Source organism: Echinops telfairi, unplaced genomic scaffold (assembly GCF_000313985.2).
Source record: "Echinops telfairi isolate 266 unplaced genomic scaffold, ASM31398v2 ScPeMD7_8;HRSCAF=38, whole genome shotgun sequence".
Taxonomy (NCBI): Eukaryota; Metazoa; Chordata; class Mammalia; order Afrosoricida; family Tenrecidae; genus Echinops; species Echinops telfairi.
Genome location: NW_022103905.1, coordinates 5469399 through 5491702, shown reverse-complemented (window position 1 = coordinate 5491702; position 22304 = coordinate 5469399). Strand labels below are relative to the sequence as shown.

At 42.6% G+C, this 22304-nt stretch overlaps 1 protein-coding gene across 1 annotated transcript; it reads right to left on the bottom strand.

Moving 5' to 3' along the window:
- Window positions 1-21046: 21046 nt before the first annotated feature.
- Window positions 21047-21480, bottom strand: LOC105979231 (60S ribosomal protein L23a-like). Its single transcript, XM_045286549.1, has one exon. It carries the CDS (start codon window positions 21476-21478, stop codon window positions 21047-21049), a length of 432 nt encoding a protein of 143 aa, XP_045142484.1. The 5' UTR covers window positions 21479-21480.
- Window positions 21481-22304: the final 824 nt, after the last annotated feature.

Below are 22304 nucleotides of genomic sequence, written 5' to 3'. Positions count from 1 at the left end.
TGGGGAAGTGGACTGCCAACATTTTCTTCTAAGACACAACTCTGAATGGATGTGAGCCACCCACCTCTTTGTTAGTGTTACTTATTCACTGCCATTGACTCAATTTTGACTCCGAGAGCCTACTGGACCAACCCAGAGTAGTAGGTTTCCAAAGCTCTACCTTTCTACTGGAGCAGAAAGTCTCATCTTTCTTCCTCAGTGGGGCTGGTGGGTTTGAACTGCTGACCTTGAAGTTAGTAGCCCAATGTGCAACTAGGTTTCACGTGTGTTGTTCATGTTTGTTTTGACTAAGATGAGAGAAACAAATACTTTTAACCAGAAACAGTGTCTCATCTGTCTAGAGGTCACTGGTACGTAAATAGCTGTAGAGATGCCCGCTTGTGTAAGTGTGCCGTGACTCCTGGCTGTGGCTCCTGATTGGCTGACTTTCGCCTCATGTGACATCAGCTTCCCAGATAAGGCTGACAGCTCTTACTATCCAGTTCTCCATGATCAAATCATGAAAGGAGTCCATACTATTGAGATGGCTGAAGGATGGAGAGACCGGGGCAGGGAGATAGCACTGGCTGTGGTCTTGGTCACCTCTCCACAAGCCTTTCCCTCTCAAAAACACCTGCCCTGTTACAGATGGTAAGAAAATAGAACCTGTACACATGCTTCAGAAACATAGGTAACCACTTCTATATTGTACCAGAGCCACCTGGTCCCTTAGACACGACCACAGATAGACAGATGGGGGGCTTGGGCGAGAACAGTTATCACCACGAGGGGAAAGACAGTTATCACCACAGGGGAAAGATGTTTGCAGCATTTGGACTGCTCTCATCCTCTCTTTCTGCTTTGCCTTAGCATGTCCAGACACAGATGTGGGATAGTTTGACCTGCCCTGTGGGAGACCCATGGTCTTGCCTCTGCCCAATGTTTCTTCCTTCCCATGCGCCTCATCAGAACACATACATGTTTTATGTTAGGAGAGGCACATTCACCTGTTCAGTCAAGACCAGTCTCTGATGGGAAAACTATTTGTGGATAGTCATCAGAAGCAAGCAAGCACACACATACCAAGGAATAGACAGAGGGTTCAAAGGAACCAGGCCTGTAAAAATGGACTCATAGGCCAAGGGTCAGTGTTTCCTCTTTCCTCATTGATGTAAGTCCCTGTACTAGCAAAACCCGCCCTCTCACTCTCTCTCAGATTTATTTTGTTTTTTTCCCTTCTCTTTTTCTCTCTCTCCCTGAAGCAGGGGGAATGCTTGGCTAACCATAAAACAGATTCTTTGGTGAAGAGAATGAAATGGGAAAGGAGGAGGAACAAGGAGTTCCTGGTTCTGTCAAGAAGTACCTGGCACACGAACCTTTCTTGACCTTTCCTCTGAGATATGTCTGGCCCCATCAGAGCACATGGGATCTGCTTGCTCACCCATGCCCGAAAGCATAGTAGTCTGCCATGCGAGCTTCCTACCTCCGCAAGAGCCACCATGGCCTCTCAGAGTGGCTGCTCCACACCCACACAAGGTGCCTGGACTGTGTGGCCTCATTACAGGTGCCAATGAGAAGAGAAACTTTCCCCCGGTGACCGCTCAGTCACCACTTCGTCACTTGTAATGTTCCAGTCAGTGGGGAATGTCCACTGACTTGCTCACAAAACAGCTGAAAACTCCTTGGAACCAAAAATATGTTGCACTCAAAAATTAATTTTTTTAAATGTCATTTAAAAAATCATCTTTTAGCCATTTGGGGTATCGATGGACCTTGACAGGAAGAGCCTAGTGTCCTGCACCACGTAATCGAGCGGAAGCTGATTCGAAAGAATGCCATTTGCTCATTGGATTTCTTTTCTAGGCAGTTCTTTTTTTCCTTAGAGAACAAAATGTTTGCAGTGACTACAATATTGCTCGTGTTCTACTGTTTTCCTACGTAATGTACAGTAGAAGAACACCGGTACAATATGTGCCTAGATCATGCAAGTCTAAGTCACATACCCACCACTTGTCTGCCAGTTTGTGGTACTGGGGTGACTTGTATGTTGATGTGATGCTGGCATCTATGTCAATGATATTTCAATGACAAGCGGGTCACTCAAAGTGCACAAGTTCCAGCAGAGCTTCCAGACGAAGAGCAGATATTCAGGATAGGCTGTCCACTTCGGAGAAAACAGGCATTCAAAACCATCTCAGAGTAGAGTCGACCATAAGGAAGTGAATGGAGTAAAGCCTTGATGTACAAAGTTTGGGGAACCTTCATTTGCTGATGCAGCACAACTCAAAATAAGACAGAGCTGCAAAAATCTGTTAATAATTAAAGCTCGCAGTGTACAAAGTGTGCATCTAGGAAAACTGAAATTCATAAAAAAGGAAAAAGAATCCATAAGGTTCAATATCCTAGGTATTGGCCATTTAGATTCAAGCAGTCATGTAGTTGATTATGTCCGAAATGACAGATTAAGGAAGAATGACTTTACATTCATCATTCAAAAGGACATTTCAAGATCTTGGAGTATAAAGTTGTCTGTGAAAGGATCTAATCCTTATACAAGAAAATCCAATTGATAAAAATATTATTTAAATTTATGTACCAACATCTAACTCTAATAATGAAAAAAAAAAGAAAAATCTTACCAACATCTTCAGTGTGAAATGATTCAAACAGGGAGCCAAGATGTCTTGATAATTATTGGTGATTGGAATGCAAAGGTAGAAACAAAGAGGAATGAGTAGTTGTTGGAAAATTAGCCTTGGTGATAGAAATGAAGCTGGAGTTAACATGATAGAATTTTGTAAGACCAATAACTTCTTCATTGCAAATACTTATTTTCAGCAGCAAAAAAAAAGACAATGAGGCACATAGACTTCTCTGGGTGGAATACACAGAAATCAAATTGACTACATCTGTGGGAAGAGGAAATGGGGATGCTCAACATCAACAGCTCAACCAAGACGAGGGGTTGACTATGGAACAAAGCATCAATCGCTCATAGCTGTGTTCAGGTCAAAGTTGAAGAAAACGAAAACAAGTCCATGAGAGCTAAACTATGACTGTCAGTCTGTCCTGCCTGGGTTTCAAGAACATGTCACAAGCAGAGTTGTTGCATTGAACTCCAATGACAAAACACTTGATGAGCTGAGAGAACAAGAACATCCTTCGCGAAGAAAGCAAAAGGTCATTACAAAGACCAAAGAAAGAAACGATCAGAGGGTGTCAAAAGATGCTCTGAAACTCACTCTTAAAGCTTTTTCTTCCTTGGAGAGCAGCTAAGGAAAATGGAAGCAATGACGAAGAAAATGTGCTGAACAGAACGTCTCAAAGGGAAGCTGGAGAAGATCAAGTACCGTATTATAGAGAAATGGGCACACGCCTAGTCAGAAACACAAAAAGGACAAACACACTTAGCACATGTTAAACTGAAAGAATTAACAGAAAAAATCAAATCTCAAGTTACAATATTAAAAGATTCTCTAGACAAAATATTGAATGATGCAAGAAGCATCAAGAGAAGATGGAAAGAATACCGAGTCACAGTACCAAAAATAATTAGTCAGCTTTCAACTATTTCAAGAGGTGGCACATGATTAAGAACTGGTACAGAATGGTACCAAAGGAGGAAGGTTAAGCTGCACTGAAGGCATTAGCCAAAAACAAGGCTTCAGGAATTGATGGATGACCAAGTGAAATATGCCGCCAAACTGCTGAAGCACAGCAAGCACTCATCTGTGACAGGAAATTTGGAAGACAGCTACCTGGACAACTGACTGGAAGAGATCCGTATGTTCACCCACTCCAAAGACAGGCAACCCAACAGAAGGCTCGAGTTTCAAAACAATACTATTAACATCGCATGCCAGTAAAATTTTGCTTAAGATCATCAGACAATGGTTGCAGCGGTCCACTGACATAGAGTTACTAGCAATTCAGACCCAGTCAGAAGAGGGCGCGGAACAAGGGAAATGACTGATGTTCCGTGGATCTTGGCTGACCAGAAAGAGGTTGACTTGCGTTTTATTGATTATGCAAAAGCATTTGACTGGGTGGAGTCCAATGAACTGGATAGCCTGAGAAGAATCAGAATTCCAAAACAGTTGTGTTGGAATTGTTTTGGAATTCTCAAAGCACTAATTGTACAGGGATCATGAGGCATTTGAGCGAACAGAACAAGAGAATAGCGCTTGGTTCAAAATCAAGAAAGGTGTGTGTCAGCCTTGTTTCCTCTCCCCATACTTGTGCAGTCTGTTATTTTCAACAAATAAGAGAAGAAGTTATCTAGATGATGAAGAATGTGGCATCAAGAGGGGAGGAAGGCTTCATAACAACATGCAATAAGTGGATGATCCAACCTTTGCTTGCTGAAAGCGAGGACTTGAAGTACTTGCTAATGAAGAGCAAGAATTGCAGCCTTCAGTATGAATTACAACCCAAGGCAAAGAAAACCCATATCTTCACAACTAGACCAATTGGTGACATCATGATAAATGGGAGAAATACTGAAATTTCCGAGGATTTTATCTCTCTTGGGGACACAATCAATGCTCATGGAAGCAGCCATCAGGAGATGAGACATCGTATTACATTGATAAATCGGCCGCACAAGACCTCTTTAAAGTGTTGAAAGCTAGGATGTTACTTTGATGAATAATGTTTACCTGACCCGAGCCATGGGTAATAAGGAAGAAGACTGCAGATGAATCATCACATTTGAATTAGGTTGGTGGGGAAGAACATTGAAGTAAAGTACCAAGGACTGCCAATAGGATGCCATAGATCTGTCTTGGAAGAAGTATAGCCAGAATGTTTCTTCAAAGCCAAGATGGAGATTTTGTATCTTATCTACGTTGGGCACGCTATCAAGAGAGAACTGTCCTTGGCAAAGTATATCATGCTTGGTAAAGTAGATGGGCGGAAGATCCTCTTGATAAGACGGATGGACACAGTGACTACAATCATAGGCTCAAGCATAACAATTGTAAGGACGGAGCAGGACCGGGTGGTCTTTCATTCTGCTGGACATAGAGCCACTATGATTTGGAACCATTATAGAGGGTACCTTACAACAAGTCAAATACAATGCCTCGCAGCAGTCCACAGACTATTTCTGAAGGATTGGCTAAACCTGGAAATGTCCTGACCTCTTGGGTCATCATTCAATTTCCATACTATCTTATAGTTATCTCTACAACAAAGAATGTCCCTACCTTTATGTAATCCTCACAAAAACCTTAAGAAGAAGGTTTATACAATGCTTTATTGTATAAGACTCAGTGAATGCATGGGACTTATCCAACATTACATTTGTAGTGAGTGATGAAGTCAGGAACTAGCTGTCCTGTATCTTCTGAAAACTGAAAACTCTAGTACTTTGTGCACTCTATCAATGCCAACTGCAGCTATCTTCTTCTGGGAGTTGGTCAACCATTTAACTTATGGTTCTTCTGTAGAAAGCTTCACACACACTAGTTCTTGGTATAAAAATTAGGGGTCCTCAAACTACGGCCCATGGGCCACATGCGGCCCACCGAGGACATTTATTTGGCCCGCCAGGTGTTTGTGCCCTGTTTGGTTTTTTTTTACTTCAAAATAAGATATGTGCAGTGTGCATAGGAATTTGTTCATAGTTTTTTTTTTTTTTTACTATAGTCCGGCCCTCCAATGGGTCTGAGGGACAGTGAACTGGCCCTCTGTTTAAAAATTTTGAGGACCCCTGGACTCTAAATCTTAGCTGGTGAGATTATCTTATTTTACTGGAACTGATTTCTATTTTCCCCTCTCCCTCTCCTCTCTCTTTGATCCTTCCTTCTTTCATTTCCTTTGTTCATCCATTTTGCCATGCATTGTCTCACCTACTTATCCAGTAACACAACACATCTTTATTGAGTATCTACAATATACAATGTATATGATATCAAGTACGGGGGAGATGAAAATCATAAGACACAGACAAAAGTCATGATTAAAGGGTTCATTAAGGATGTTAACGAATTGTCATGCCAGTGTGACCCATTTGCTCAGAGTTGTTGTTTACCAGGACATTACAAAGTTTCTGGTCTGCTAATAAATGTCCAAAAGGAATACCATTTTGTTATAAACCTCACTATGAAAGTATTCAGCTTAAACTCCGTGGGTCAGCGAACTCAGCACCCTGAATTAAATGCCCAGAGGCATCCCACTTCAGTAAGCCTCAGCCTGAAGGCATTCAGCTCTACTTCCTTGAGTCAGCTTGCTCAACGTCCCCAATATAGTGCTCAGAGGGCCCCGACTCTGCAAACTAGCCTCCCGCATGAAAGCGCCGAGCTTTACTTGATTTGTGGGTTGGGAAGTCCATCGCTCTGTTCCATGCTCTGGCTCCTGGTTCTGCTGCTGCTCCTAAGACGATACAGCTGTCACCTGGATCCGGGAGTTTCACTGCATAGGGTTCTCAGGTTCAGAGAACGTGCTTCTCTCCTGGCTCTTGCTGGAAATGAAGTTTCTCCTCCTGCGTCTCAGAGGGCTCATTTTATACACAACAGGATGCCATTCCAGGGAATCCTGTTTACAATTACTCACAGGTGAATCCTCCCAGTATCTTTCCCTACCTTCTCACCAGACCCAGGCAAGGAAAGGTCGTTTGGCAGGAAGTAGAGACTTTGGCTTGAAGAGCCGCATTAAGGAATTCCCTGGCCCTGTAATACCCATTCAAGCTCAAACCTGCACCTGGAAGCTTCTACCTCTCTATTCTTAGAACTCCTTAGCTCTTGTAACTGCAGTTTGCAGTTCTAATCAGAAATGCCTTTGTCTCTTGCAGAGACGGAACTTGATTGATCTTCTTTTGTACCATGTGTTCATTTTAGCTCCACAATGAGGTTGTAAGATGCCTGATGAACATACACATATGATACTATCCTCTTTACTTCCCATGGTTCTGGGCATATAAAACATTGAATAACTGTATAAATGACCACCTCTGTATACTAATTATCAAGATTGGTGCCCTGTGATTTATTTATTGGTCTATATTGCAATGTAGTCAGTAGGTGAGGCATTGAACACTTGTATTCATCTATTTATTATGATTAGCCCTGGTGGCATAGTGGTTATGCATTGGTCTGGAATCCACAAGGTTGGCATTTCAAAACCACTAGTGGCTCCTCAGGAGAAAGGGCTTTCTACTCCCATAAAGAGTACAGTCTCAGAAACTCAAAGGGGCAGTTCTATCCTTTCCTATGGGGTCACTGTGAGTCAGCATTGACTGGATTGCAGTGGTTTTTTAAATTGTGGTTACTAATAATAAATAGCTCTTCCTCTATTTTCCTATTTTGAAGATACCTTGTGTGTGATAGTTAGATTTATTGTGCCAACCTGGCCAATAGGAACATGTGGGATTAATCAGTTTGCCGTTTGATTGGAGGGAAAAGATGTAAATGGCTCTGCAAGGCTTGCCCCCCTCTCTCTTTCTCTATGATGATCAGAGCTTGCTGGAGCATGCTGGGATTTCAGCTAGTTCTCTGCCTCAACCTGTGAGCTACGCTACCCATGGGCATGCCAACCCGTGGATTGTGTTGCTAGAGCTTGAGGCTCCTCCGAGACCTGCTTCACCACGCTGCTGGTGCGTATATTGCTTGATTTTGAGGCTGGTGGATCATGTCGCCTTGCATTGCTTGCTTTCAATATCCCATCCAGGCCTGCTTCACTAAGTTCCCAAGCTACTGACTGTTCGTGACCCCCCTGCCGTTTGCTGCCTGTGGGCAGACTGTGAGCCTTGCTGGGTGGAGGACTCCACAGTCTGCTTCCTTGATCTCTGACCCAGCAGCCCATGTGAGCTGAAGGACTTTCAGTCTATTAACTGTTGCATGGGAGTGAGTTGAACTGAGCCCTCTGTACTGCTGTGTGTACTAATTAGCTGTGCACTAATTAGCTGCTATTTTCCTTCTAGCTGTATAAACCTATCCTCTCACATATACATATAACCATAAGTATCCAGTTTGTTTATTTGTTTTTTTTCTCTTAAAAAAAGACAAATACTTGACTTCCAAGTACTTCCTCTGTGAGGCTATTTTAAAGCAATTTCTCTGAAAGCAACTTATGATTTAATGTTATTTCATATGCCTCACTCCATTTCTCCTTTTCCCTAACACAAACTGAGCCAAACCAAACTCCCTCCCACCAAGCAATTCCACCTCATAGCAACTGTATAGAACAGCGTCGCGTGGCTCTGTGGGGTTTGGGAGATTGTAAATCTTCATGGGAGGAGACAGCCTCAGCTTTCTTGTGTGGTATCCACCTTGCAGCCCCATATCTAACCCATTATGTCACCGGAGCTCCTGAGAAAAATGTATAAGGTTTTTCAACTTTAACAAAAAGAGTTGGTGAGAAAGTTTGGGAAATCAGAAAGGATTCTAATAGCATAAATAAAAATGTCTTCCCTATTTTATGGAATACTAGAATCTGGGACACTGCACTAAGAGCCCCAGAATTTTAATCACAGCAATAATAATAGCAATAATTATACCTTAAGGAATATTGCTTTGTCGTTTTAAAAAGACTAACAAAACATTGCCCATTTGAGAATGTGAGTACAGAAATTATCTGTGAGGTAGAACATATGACAATGTCCCCATTCATAGCAAAGCTAAAGGATATCCCTAAAGGTTAGTCACGTATTTCGTAAAAGACAGATAGAAATCTACTGATGTCTCCTGATGTCAATTTCAGCGTTTGTCTCCACGTGCACATTTCTCTTCTGTACTGCTATAAATCCATTTACCATATGTAAAGTGTAACCTTACTGAGTTACCTGCTTCCCTTCAGATGTTATAAAATGTGCCAGAGAGAAAAGGCGTTTGGTAAATTTGGAAAATGCCAGGTTAAAAAAATAGAAGAAGTGAAGTTGCTCTGCTTCTCAGAGTGTTGCACCTGCAAGTGTGTGCTGGGCTGCCTGCACGTGGCCTCCTCTTCTGAGCTTGGTGAGCTTGGCTCACGCAGTGCACAGCAGGGAGGAGGCAGAATTTCTCAAACTCACGTGACCAAGGTGTCACTGGGTTGACCAACATCCCCACAGATCCGTGTTCCGGGAAACGCACTTTGGGAAACACCGATTCCCATCAGTGCCTCTTTTCTGCGTATTAAAGTGGTTCATATTGCACGGAGCCTTGCAACGTCATGTCTTTCAATAAAATGAAATGATGCTGTCAGTGCAATGGAGCTTACTTCAATAAGAAAGTGGAAGAAAATGAAAACATGTCTTATTACACCCGACTGGCATTTCAAATTGCATTTTGTACCTGACTTATTAATTCTTTTTTCTCCCTTCAATGGTCTAACCCATATAAAGAAACATGTGATTTCTACCATTTAAATGTTATCAGTAAAATGATCATTGTCTATTTAAAAGAAAATATTCTCTTTAGATTTATGGCTTGCAGCTGGCAGAGAAAAACTATGTAATTTGTGCAGTTCATTACCACAATGGTAACAAGAATAAAAATCACAGCAGCCCTTAGGATATTATAAAACAAATTTAAAACCAGTCCTCACTAGTGTTGGCTCCACTCAGTGGATATTTGATATCACATTTGTGTGAAAAGGTGAATTTGAGTTTCTACACCCTGTAGAAAGTACACATCAGGGATGTGCTTTTATATGCTAAAGAAAATGTTAATAAATGATCCAAATCTCTCTTCCAGTGTCTCCATCTGCATTTCCATGGTTTGAAAGTAGAACTCACAAGAAAGATCTTATCAGCAATGCCCCTTCTGAAGGCCTGGCCCTCCCACAGAGCTCCTGTTCTCAGGTGCCCCAAGTGCAAGAGGGCCAGAGCAGAGTTAATTCAATGACTTCATATACTGCCCTACCATGGGCTGACAATCAAAACTGAATCCAGTGTTTTGCTTGGCATCAGAAGCTCTAAAGATTCTTAAAGTATGCCCGACTGCGGCAAAACAACCATCAGAACCGTTGCCTTATGCTAATTTATCTCCCAGGTAGTAGAAAATCCAGGGGTATATGCTTCTCAAATTTAAATGCCTACCAAAACAATTGCAGAAAGTCTTTGAAGGGAGGAGACAAGCAGACAAAGGAGCACTTATTAATAGATTCTGAAAACGAGGGGTCTCATATTATTGTGAAGCACCTGCTAAGAGCCAACATGCACACAGCAATCTCCAGTGGAGAATGATTAAACGTAATTAGAACAGGTGTTTATTGGACTGGGAAATGAGAAGTGAGGCTTTATATTATACACTGAAGTGAAGGAATTCATTCCAAGTCCCCCTAAAACATAGTTGGGATTCTATGAAAAGTCTGGGGAAAGGTCCCTTTACCGCTCAGATACAGTGAAACACGCTGCAGTTGCATCCGGTGAAAGGTGCTGGATATCAAAGCAAACCAGGATTGTTCCACTGGGTACAAGGGTCAAAGCACAAGCTTTAAAATGAATGTTCCTTTTAAGTGAATACTTGATTAGTCCATTAGCCTGATAGACTCGCATGTGCGTGGAAGTTCGGGCTCACACCTCTTCTTCAGATTGACTTGATCCATGTTATATAGCATCTGAGATCAATTTTCCAAGGTATGAAATGTTTGACATTGACTATTAACTTTGTGGACACTCTCTGACATGCAAGTACATTTAAAAAACAAAACAAAACTGGTACCTGGATATAAGAACTCAGCTTACAGTAAGTAAACGGTTTACTTGTAAATGTGGTCCAAGTAAGAACAAAGAGGCACTAACACTTTATCTTCACCGCTTTTCAGCAGACGGAGCCCTGTGCCCCTGGCCTAGTGGTCCACGGTCTCCTCGCTCTCCTGTTTGACCGAAAGCTCCTCAAGAGCAGGAGCCATCGATGAACTTCACTGCAGGTGCCTCAAGCTCCGTCACCTGCCTGCAGCCAGAAAGAGCTCGGTACATGGTTGGTGAATGATGATGAGTGAATAAATTAATTAAAAATAAACAAACTAAGGCTAGAACTAGTGTCTCAGACATTTACTCTGAAGATCTCTCCCAAGTAATTATAAACTGATAGGCTTTCATTTGTCCAAGAGTTATAGTAGATAAAATAAAATTACTTCATTACAAGAGTTTTATTGTATTATGAATGACTCCCAGAAGCAATTGAAAATAGAATTCATTTTTCTTTTCAAATCAACTTTCTTTTTTTTCTATAACTTACAATGTATGCAATATGATATGCTCCCTATACTACATGCTTTGTTTTGAATTTTTGTGGTAGACTTGTATTTTTAATTTCCAGCAGGAATTAGATATATTGGCAAAAAAAAAGGTCACTAAGTGTTCTCTAGACTCGGGATGTTTTGAGTGCACCTTTCAAGTTAAGCATAGTTACTCTTCGACCTTATTAATCCCACATGTGTTTATTGGCCATGTTGGTACACTAAGCCTACCTATCACACTCTCTAAGCATGGATAGGTTATAGGGATAACATAACAATTTAATAACTTGATCCTGGGCATAATGGGTTAAGTGTTGGGTGGTTCACCACAAGGTCGGGGGTTCAAACTCACTTTACTCTAGTAAAACTGTAGACATTTGGAAACGCTAAGGAACTGTTCTAACTCTGTCCTATGAATTGGCATCATGGTAATGGGCAGCGAGTCAGGGTTTATGTTTGTATATATATGGCAAGGATCTCTAGGTTACGTGTTGATCGCTAACTGCGAATTCAGGAGCTCCCAGCCACCAGCTGCCCCACGAGACAGAGGAGGCCTTTTATTACAATCCAGATGCACAGTCTAGGAAATCCGCAGGGCAGTCCTGCTCTGTCACATGGGTGCTCTGAGTCAGAATCAAGTTGATAACTGTGGTTTGGTTTATAAAGAGTCTAAGCAGCTCTGGTGGCAGTATTGGGTAAGCGTTGGACTGTTAACCTCAAGGTAGCAGTTCAAACCCACTGAGATAGTTACAGTTTATTGTGCCAACCTGGCCGATAAACACATGTGGGGTTAATGGAAGGGCGGAGAGATAGGTGACTTGGTGAGCCTTGCCTTTCGAGGTCTCAGGTCTCTTGTTCTCTGATGGTCGGACCAGGGTGCAGCTGCCTTAGCCAGTTCCCTGCTTCAGCTGGCAAGGCATCCCTGAGGAGAAGCCACATGAACCTACCCCGATGCAGCTGTGGGTGCTGGAGCAGCCCTGTGGAGACCCCTGCTGGTGCTGAGATGCTTGCACATTCCCTGATTCGGCTTTCCTCCTGCAGCCAGCGTCATTGTTTTGTGAGATGGAGGAGGACTGTGTGGATTGGTGTTGGACATATGGGCTAATGTTGGACTCGTGGGCTTGGGCAGCACCGGGCTGTTTTCTTGATGTGCACTTACCCTTTATATAAAACTCTCTCTTATACATATGAGTTTCTGTGGATGTGTTTCTCTAACGGACCCAGACTAACACACCCTCCCACCAGCTGTTCTGTAGGTGAAAGATGAGGCTGCCTGCTCTTTAAAGATTTACAAAGCCTCCAAAAATGCTATATAGGTTTCCTGTGATTTGAGATCCACATGGTAAACACTTGCTTTGGGGGGAGTTTGGTTAAGGAAACATGGTGACATAGTTGGCTAAGCAGCTAGCCAAAAGTCCGTGGTTCCAGCTGCTGGCTGCTCAGCGGAGAGAAGATGAGGTGCACACTGTGTGTCAGTCCTGCTCCAGGGTCTGTTTCTCCAGGCCTTCACTGGTTTCCTCCTTCAAATGCAGGAAGGTTACCAGGAGCCAGAAGTGACTCGATGGCAGTGAGGTTTTATGTTTGTGCTTTTCAGGTACACTTACATATTGTATTAGGCAAATCTGCTGCACGAAATGGATTGAAATATTACGGTAATGGCGACAATGGGCCAGTGTTTCCTTGTGTTGTATAGACTAGGACAGTGTGTTCTGTTGTACCTGGGGCCTCTGTGATATTAACCGACTCAAAACAAAACAAACAAACACAACTCACGGCCATCGAGTCAAATGAGCAAGACTCAGAGCCACCCAGTAAGACAGAGTAGGATTGCCCGTGTGGGTTTCCAAGACTGTACCTCTTTACTGGAGTAGAGAGCCTCACATCTCTCCTGTGGAGTAGCTGGTAGTTCACGAACTGCTGACCTTGCTGCCAGCAGCCCGACACATAACCACTATGCCAAGGCTGGGCCCCTAACAACAACACAGTGTTACAAAGATCAGTGAATCTTAGACTCGATCCCTCTGTTTCCTAATTGTATTAACATATACACATACCTAGATAAATGCACCTATATTTATGTATATAGTCACATATCTATAGTTATACTTCTGCACCAGTTTTGCCTCTTTGTTGTTTCCTCTATTTCTTTTATTCTTTCCTCCTACCCCACTATCGTGTGTTCACCTTTCATGTGCCTCTCGGTCGTTCCTCTCGGGTGCATCGCAATTGATCGAACATCACCAGGGACCCTGCACCTCCTCACCATCAGTTTTAGATCTCCTGTTATTCCCCTGTCCCGGATGGATTGGCTCAGCTCCACCCCTATAACAACCACCAAAACATTCACTGCCATTACGTTCATTGTGACTCATACCCCCAAATTGATACCTACTGGCATAAATGGAGTCTAACTCAGATCAGCTGTATAGGTGTCGTGAGGCTGTAATTGTTACGGGAGTGTCACGGATCAGCCCCGGCTCCTTTTCATCACACACGGGCACATTCAAACACCCCTTCTGGCAAGGCAAGCCTAAAAGATTCACATTAGAGCTGGATTTCTGGGCCTTCTAAATCTTGGGGGAAATCCATATTCTGTTTTTTTAGTAAATGTTTAATATACATGAAGACATATACCACACTATATGAAAAACATGAAATATAATTTCTCACTTGAGGGAGAAAAAAATTGATTCCTTTATCCAACAGATTTGTGGTTACTGTTTTTCCTTAGCCTGTCATCTAAGGGTTTAATTATAGTATATGTTTCTCTGATGAGGAGCAGGAGTTTCATTAGACAAAGTCCCAGGTGAGCTATCAAGTATGTTACGAGATAATGCTTTGACTACGAAAGCAAGGGGGAAGATTGAGAAGGATTGTTAAGCATTCAAATAATTCTTTTTCTGTTGTCACAAGAAAGGCAATTTACCAGCACTATTTTGCTGCTGTTAGGAATTCCTAATGGGAAGTGGTCATGCATATTATTTACCAATGGAGTAGGTCGGAGTTCTAGCCCCCAAGGCAGCTGTGTGTTTCTTAAATACACAAACACCCTAGCAAGAACTTCACCTCCACCTCTGCTCTCTAGAAAAGCAGGTGCTGTTTGGGAAGCTCTCCTTTATCTGAGTGGTCTGTCACTGAAAGCCAGAATTAAATGTTCCTCACACTTTGAGAGGCGGCCCATCATTCTGTAATACATGCAGCACAATACATGCGTTACAAGTGGCTCTGAGTTAATAGGAAGGAACAAGAATGCTGCTTACAGCTGTTATTGCATCACGAGGCCAATCCTACCTCTCTTTTCTACTTCTCCGTTAAGCTCTTTCAGCCCAAAGGACTGTTCCCACTCTTACGGCTTTCCTTTGAGGGCAGGCCTTCCGTTTCAACTGAGTTGTTTTGATGGTAATGTTTCCTCTAAGATGATTATTTGTTTAAAGTTCAAGCTAATAAATGTAACTTATCCCATTAAAAAAATATTCCAGGGAGCAGAATAACATTTTAGGATGTTAATTGCTCATGTGACCAGTCATCCGTGAAACATATGCTGAAACTCGTCTGAAAGGTTCCAAAATGTCTCTTGCGGTTATAAATCTTTTACAGGTACAATTATGTGGCAACAGAAGGAAAGGAAAGTGCAATGGACATCTGGAGTCACGTGGTTGACTGGGGTAAAATGACAAAAGTAAATTTAAATGAATTTAATGAGAAAGGGGAGGGTGTACCAATTTCACATGGACATTTATCATGTCCTCATTGAAGTCTCTTCTGGCACAGGAAACCCGGAATCCACTCCGCATACAAAAGTTGGATAAAGCCTCTACTGGAGTGTGGAAAGACAACCAGACAGACAGAACAGATTATCCTTTCTCTCAGCTATTTTAACGACATAGAACACTCCCTTGTTTTGAAAAGATCATTATCCATCAAGACATTGAGCTTGGAAATGTATCTGCTTCGAAGCATCACTTTGGTTTGGAGATGGTTTCATTGTATATACTGCATCACTCGAGTCTGGTGATCATTGAGTTTGTGTGTTTTCCATTCGGATGGAAGATGCTAATGATAGAGTGGAGTTTTGGTTGGTTGGTTTTCACGTCTAACTGAGAAAATGTTCATTGAAAATCACATGCTGCCTGGTTCTCCCGCTCTAAACCAATCCCCAAACCAAACCCGCTGCCGTCAAGTTGATTCTGACTCACAGTCAGCCAATAGAGTGTTGCTAAGCCTGCTAGGTCTTCACGGTAGCAGACAGCTTCATCTTTCTCTCTACCAGCAGCCAGTGGGTTTGAACCACAAACCATACAATCTGAAACCCATTTCCTAACCAGCAGCGCCAACCAGGCCTCCTTGAACCACTGACTGTCCAGAAGACGTTGCCTCATGGTGACACCATGTCTATCAGAATGGAATGGTGCTCCATGGGGCTCGCCCTGGTTTGGGGAAGGTTAGGTCGCCAGGTTTTTCTTCTGAGGGACTCTGGGTGGATTCAATTGGACAACTTTAGAGTTAATTACAACATGCATAAGTATCTGTGCTGCTCAGGGTTCCACTTCATTCACTCAGGAGGTGCAAGAACCACTGAAGTTGACTGCGATCCTGAATCTCTGCTGCTCACGGAGCAGTTTCCATTGCCCTAGGTTCCCAGTGCTCTTAGCAGTCTTCCCCAGTCTGGCTATGTCTATGCACTAACAAACAAATAAAGGGACACACGATGATGTTACAGGTCTACAAGCACAGGGAAATAGAATGCCGTTCTGTTAGGTTGATTGATTGAGAGATACTGGTAAAGAGAGCCTGGTACTATTTGGCATATTCTCAAGGCTTGGTAGCGCTACATATCAAGGAAATTCCATGAAGTTTGATTTATGGCAAATTATATCCTGTGCTCATCATTATCCTATCAGCGGACATTAAGATTCCCACTCTCGCAACTTTCCCCTTGACTCCATGGATATGCGTGCATGTCATTAGCACTTCTCCCTCAGAGTCTTCCTGTCTAAAAGAGAGACAATCAGCGTATCCCAATTCTACTCACAAAGATAAACTAACATGGTTTACACTCAGAGTGGAAAGTGAAGGGGGAAATTTTAGAGCCACAGAATGGAATAAACAGTTCAGAAAGTCATAAAAATAGAAGTTAGCCCAGGCCTTGAGACAGACACCCAGGAGCAGCTGATAAACAAAGCATTATTAATAAATACTTATTAAGTGCCTACTCTTTATAAGTACTATGCACTTTCAGGATCCCTGGTGGAACAGTGGTTACTTGTTGGGCTGTGATCCTCAAAGTGAGAGGTTCGAAACCACTGTTCCCAGGGAGAAAGATGAGGTTTCTATTGCCTTAAAGAGTTACAGTCTCAGAAACCCACAAAGGCAATTCTACCCAGTCCAATAGGGTCCGCTTTGACTCGGGGGCAGTGAGTTCTTTAGTTAGTTAGCTAGTTAGTATTAAACTTTCAAATATATTACAGCCCTTAACACTGCAATCCTGGGATAAGAAAACAAAGAATAACGGTTCTTGGTTCTTCTGCCATGAATTCTCAGTGCATTCTCAGTCTTTGGAGATCTCAGTGTCTGGCTCAATATCATTCGTTCTAGCATACCACCCCACTTGAACTCCAATCCAACATGATGAACTTGGCAGTATGCTATAACTTATGCTCAGAAAGTTATGCTCAGATCCCTTTCTCAATATTGTAGAGTCATAGGTAGCAAAACCTGAATTCAAACACTAGTGTTTGCTGCCATGTCCCATGTTCTTACCTCTGTATCACACAGCCTCAAAAACAGCTGCCGGGAGGAGCCACATTAAAGGAGACTGAGGTGTAGCATAGGAGGCTTCCACCTCATTGTAAAGTGGGAACAGGCACAATGGTACAGATGCGGATGAATAATGAATAACCTTATCTCGTAAGAAAAGTTCATTCATCTAAATCATGTGTTCTTTACTGAGTCAAAGCATTTGCTTTCTATAAAAAGTACAAACATTTTACATTCTGAATTCCTTGCAATATCACTACTTTGTCAGGGAAGAAGAGAAATAGCAATTCTATGACATAAAAAACAACAACACAACCCCTGGTGGGACTGATGGCCGGTGCCTTTAATTCCAATCCCAATTCCATTCCTATCGATTTCATCTAGGTGCATCTCATGTTTTTGTTGTTGTTCGTTATGGAATTGGGTAACTACCACCAAGGACACAAAGAGATCATGCCTTCACTCCTCAGAAATACTGGCGTTCAGCTTTGTTATCGAATTCCAACTAGCAGTTGAGACCTACAGAATAACTGACTATAGAGCCCCAGTGCTGTATAGACCCCCACAGTGCTATAGAGTAAATTCTGACTCACAGCAACCTATACTTAGTGCCCCATCCCCTCACCCCTGCCACACCACGTGACGGTTACCATGCCTCACAAAACATTGATAAAGAGAGAGAAACATAGTCATTTCTGACTCAGCTTCAGCCCTCGAGTCATCTGTGCAAAGGCCAAGGGTTAGGACACGGCAGAGGATGGCGGGAACCTGCAAAGCCCAAATCCTGCCCCAGTGCAGAGGCAAAGACATCCACGGCGGGGAACACTGTGGGCTGACCAGTGTGGCAGAGAACACAGAATGAGAGAAGGCAGTCCTTCTAGGGGGGTGTGGAGGACGCAGCACTGTGAACAGTTATTTGTTCACTCACCGCACCAGGGAATAGAGCAGGCCTGGGGAGAAAAACAGAGAGGGGAGGAAGGTTGTGTAGACACATGGTTCTTAGAGAATGGGCGACAAGGTCACAAAAGAACGCCACAAGAGCAAAAATAGCTTCCATAATTGGGTCTACATCAGACAAGCCGGAGAGTCCAATGTTCTCCTGATAAAGTTAACAAAGTTAAAGAGGTCCTCTGTTTAAAGAAGAACCATCAGGCTCCATGTGGAGGAAATCAGAAGGAGCCCACCTGTGCAGTGTTGAGAGCACTCTGGTCTGGCCATTGAGTGACTTATCAAGAGACTATCCATGTGTGTTAGGTCTTATCTCTCCAGAAAGACAACTGGGAAGTAAAACCCTCAAAACTCTTTCTGGTTGGGCCAAGAGCTGCCTAATCAACCCACTCTCCTCCCCTTTGTACCTATGACCCTTCTTCTAAACACTCACAACCTTACCACCTTCTGTCTGAGACCAGCAGGACCGCCATCTCCAGACTTCTTCCTGTCTGTCACCACATCAATTCCCTCCCTATCGGACCCTGCTCTCTGTATCCTCTGGCTCCGGTGTCTTGCCGGACACTGGTTCATTGAGCTCTTTGTTTAGAGCCACCACTGCTACCTTCCATTCATCCTTTTCTTTTGTAAACGTTTCCACCTTCTTGTCCTGATTGAAAACTGGCTTTCTCCTGATAACACGCATCCCTAGAACTCTTTAAAGAGGTAGATTGTTTTCTTTCTTTTCTCCTAGATCCCTCTTAGCTCAGAGGCTTAAAGTTTATGATTAGTGTCCCCTTTTATCGTCATTACTATTTGCAGACCTCTCTACGTTCTTCTGTGACACCCCATTCTGACTATATCATACCACGTGAATATATCGCCCACTGCGACTTCCTCAGGAAGGAGGAAGTTTACAGCCTATAAAACCCTATGGGGGTAGTTCTACTGTAGGCTGGGGTAACAGTAAGTAAAAATCAACTTTGTGACATTTAACAACAACCCTCTTGGTTCTTCTGCCATGCATCCACAGTGCATTCTCATTCTTTGGAGATCTCAGTGTCTGGCTCAGTATCATTCGTTCTAGCATACCACCCCACTTGAACTCCAATCCAACATGATGAACTTGGCAGTATGCTATCATCTTAGTTGTCACCCTTCCTCTTTTGCAAAGGTCCCAGGGAACCACTCAGTTCCACAGCATACCATTGATGTTATTGCTACCAATAACTGCAGCCTGAAAGAAGTCAAGTAGTCATTTTATGATCACGAGCTCTTACCCATGTAACACACCAACTCCTACCACTTTTAATACTCATCGGGATCTAAAGTACACCGGCTCACTCTCTCTCACCATCTTTATAGCTCCACTTTCCTTCTTTTCTCATTTAAATCTCCCGAAAAATCATTACAATCATACCTTAATGAGTGAACGTCACTACCATTTATCAGTAGCTTGTGTGTTGCTGTGATGCTGGTACTTATAGAACTGGTATTTCAATACTAGTAGGGCCACCCAAAAGGGAACACGTTTCAGCAAACTAAGACGTCCAAGAAGGAACAGGCTGTCCACTTCTGAGGAATTAGCCACTGAAAACCTGATGGACAGCCTCAGAACACAGTCAGGGACTGAAAACCTCTGAATAGAAGCAGAGCATTTTCAGAGACAGCACCGGAAGACAAGCCCTCTAGTCATAAGGTACTCTAACTACGACGGAGGAAGAGCTGCCTTCTCAAATAGAGTCAACCATAGTGATGGGGATGGAATGAAGCTTATGCCACAAAAACCTTCAAAACCTTTATTGACTGATGGGGCATGACTCACACGAAGTAGAAACAGCTGCAAGCATTTATTAATAATAGGAAATGGGAATGCATGAGGTATGAATCTAGGAATATTTGAAGTCATCAAAAATGAAGACGGTAGTCATCAAAAACAATAGCTTAGATATTAGTGAGCTTAAATGGACTGGCATTGACCTTTTTGAATCAGGCAAACAGGTGGCTTGCTGTACTGGGAAGGAGAGCTTCAAGAGAAATGGCATTGCATTCATCCTCCAAAGGGGCATTTCAAGATCTATCTTGAAGAACAATGCTGTTTATAAAAGGATAATAACTATTTACATACAAGGAAATCCAGTAAATATAACTAGTCTTCACATTTATGCACCAACCATCAAATCCTGTGATTAAGAAATTGAAGAATTTTACCAATGTCTTCAGTCTGAAATTGAAATGCAACCAAGAGGCATTGATCATTTGAAGGCAAACGATGGAAACAAAGAGTAAGGACCCATCGTTGGAAAATATGGCCTTGGTGATAGAAGTGAAGCTGGAGATTGCACGACCGAATTTTGTAAGATCAATGACTTCTTCATCACAAATGTCCTTTTTTCAGAAACACAAAAGAATATGCCTCTGGACTTCCTGATATGGGATGCACTAAAATCAGACTGCTTATATCTATGGGATGAGACAATGGAAAGCTCAATTTCAGCATCTAAAATAAGACCAAGGGCCAACTGTAAAACAGACCATCAATTGTTCCTATGAAGTCATGTCCAACTCACCTGTCCAAGTTCAAGTTGAAACGGAAGAAAGTGAAAACAAGTTCATGACAGCAAAATAGGACCTTGAGTCTATCCGACCGAACTTCAGCGACAGATTTGATGTATTAAACACTAATGTCAGGCTATGAGATGACAGCAAGAGATCACATATGCAGAAAAACAGAAAGGAAAGATCTACGCTGATGTCAGAAGAGTTTAGAGTCTTGCTTTAGCATGCTTGCTCTTGATTTAGAGAAGTTAAGGGAAATGCAAGAAGTGATGAAGTAAAAGAGCTGAACAGAAATGTTCAAAGAGCAATGTGCAAAGATAAAATAAAATGTTATAATGAAATGTGTAAAGACCTAGAGTTAGAAAACCACAAAGAAGAACACACTCCGCATAGGTTAAACAGAGAGAACTAAAGAGAAAAGTCAAGCCTTGAGTTGCAATATTGAAGGACTCCATGGGCAATATATTGAATGATGCAGGAAGCACCAAACGAAGAGGGAAAGGATGCATCGAGTCAATGTATTGAAAAGAACTAGATGACATTCAGTCATTTCAAGAGGTTCTTTTTTTATATGTTTATCTTGAAAAAGTTTATATTTAGCATTAGCCAGCTGGGCTCACTTTGGTTGATTCCAATTTTGTTGGCCATATCTAAAGTGTCATAGTCAGGAGCCAGTCGAACATATATATGCCTTCTTCTCAACGTCAGGCCTGATCAAGGTGTTGACCTTGGCTACGTCAATGTCATAGAGCTTTTTCACAGCCTGCTTGATCTGGTGTTTGTTGGCTTTGACATCCACAGTGAACACAAGTGTGTTGCTATCTTTGATCTTCTTCATGGCAGACTCTGTGGTCAAGGGGAACGTGATGATGGCATAATGGCCCAGCTTATTTCTCCTGGGGGCACTCTTCCGAGCGTATTTGGGCTGCCTTCTTAGTCTCAAGGTCTTGGGCCACCGGAAGGTGGGTGACGTGTGGATCTTCTTTTTTGTGTGGCTGTGGACGCCTTTCAGCACGGCCTTCTTGGCTTTTAAAGCCTTTGCTTTGGCTTCCGTTTTGGGAGGGGCAGGAGCTTCCTTCTTCGCCTTCGGCGCCATCTTCGTGAAAAGCTCAAGAGGTTCTTATGACCGAGAGCCAATTGTATTGAAGGAAGTCCAACCTGCACTGAAGACATTAGTCAAAACACAAGGTGCCAGCAATTGATGGACTACCAGTTGAAATGTTTTAACAAGCTGGTGGAGCACTGGAAGCACTCACTTGTCTATGCCAAGACATTTTTAAGACAGGCACTTGGTCCACTGACTGGAAGAAATCCATATTTGTACATTGAAGTTATCAACATTTTGGCTTCTTGAGACCCACAATCCATGCTTATGGATGTAGCAAGTCAAAAGATCAAACCACACATTGCATTGGGTAACTCTGTTGCACAAGCCCACTTCAAAGTGTTGACAAGCAAGACATTTATTGTGAGCACGGAGGGGCCCCTGACCCAAGCCATGACATTTTCAATCTCCTCATTTACATAGGAAGGTTTTACTGCCTAGGGAAGACTGAAGGAGAATCAATGCATTTGAATGATAGTGCTGGCACAGAATCTGAAAATATCATGGACTGCCAAAAGCACCCACCAATCTATCTTGGAAGAAGTGCAGGTAGAATTCCCCTTGGAGACAAGGATTTCAGGACTTTGTTTCAAGTACTTTGCACATGTTATCAAGAGAAATTAGCCCCACCCCCAAAAAAGATAAACTAGTCCCTGGAAAAGGACATCCTGAAAGCCTTCCACAAGATGGATTGACACAAATCAGCATGACAAAGGGTTCATACTTGAGACAATTGAGAAGATGACACAGGACTGGGTGTTGTTTTGTTCCATTGGGATGGAATTGATGACCCTTATGAACAACAACGAGTCATCTA

What these genes read in the sequence shown, in the direction of transcription:
- LOC105979231 (XM_045286549.1), bottom strand. Translation starts at nt 21,478, where the DNA reads ATGGCGCCGAAGGCGAAGAAGGAAGCTCCTGCCCCTCCCAAAACGGAA.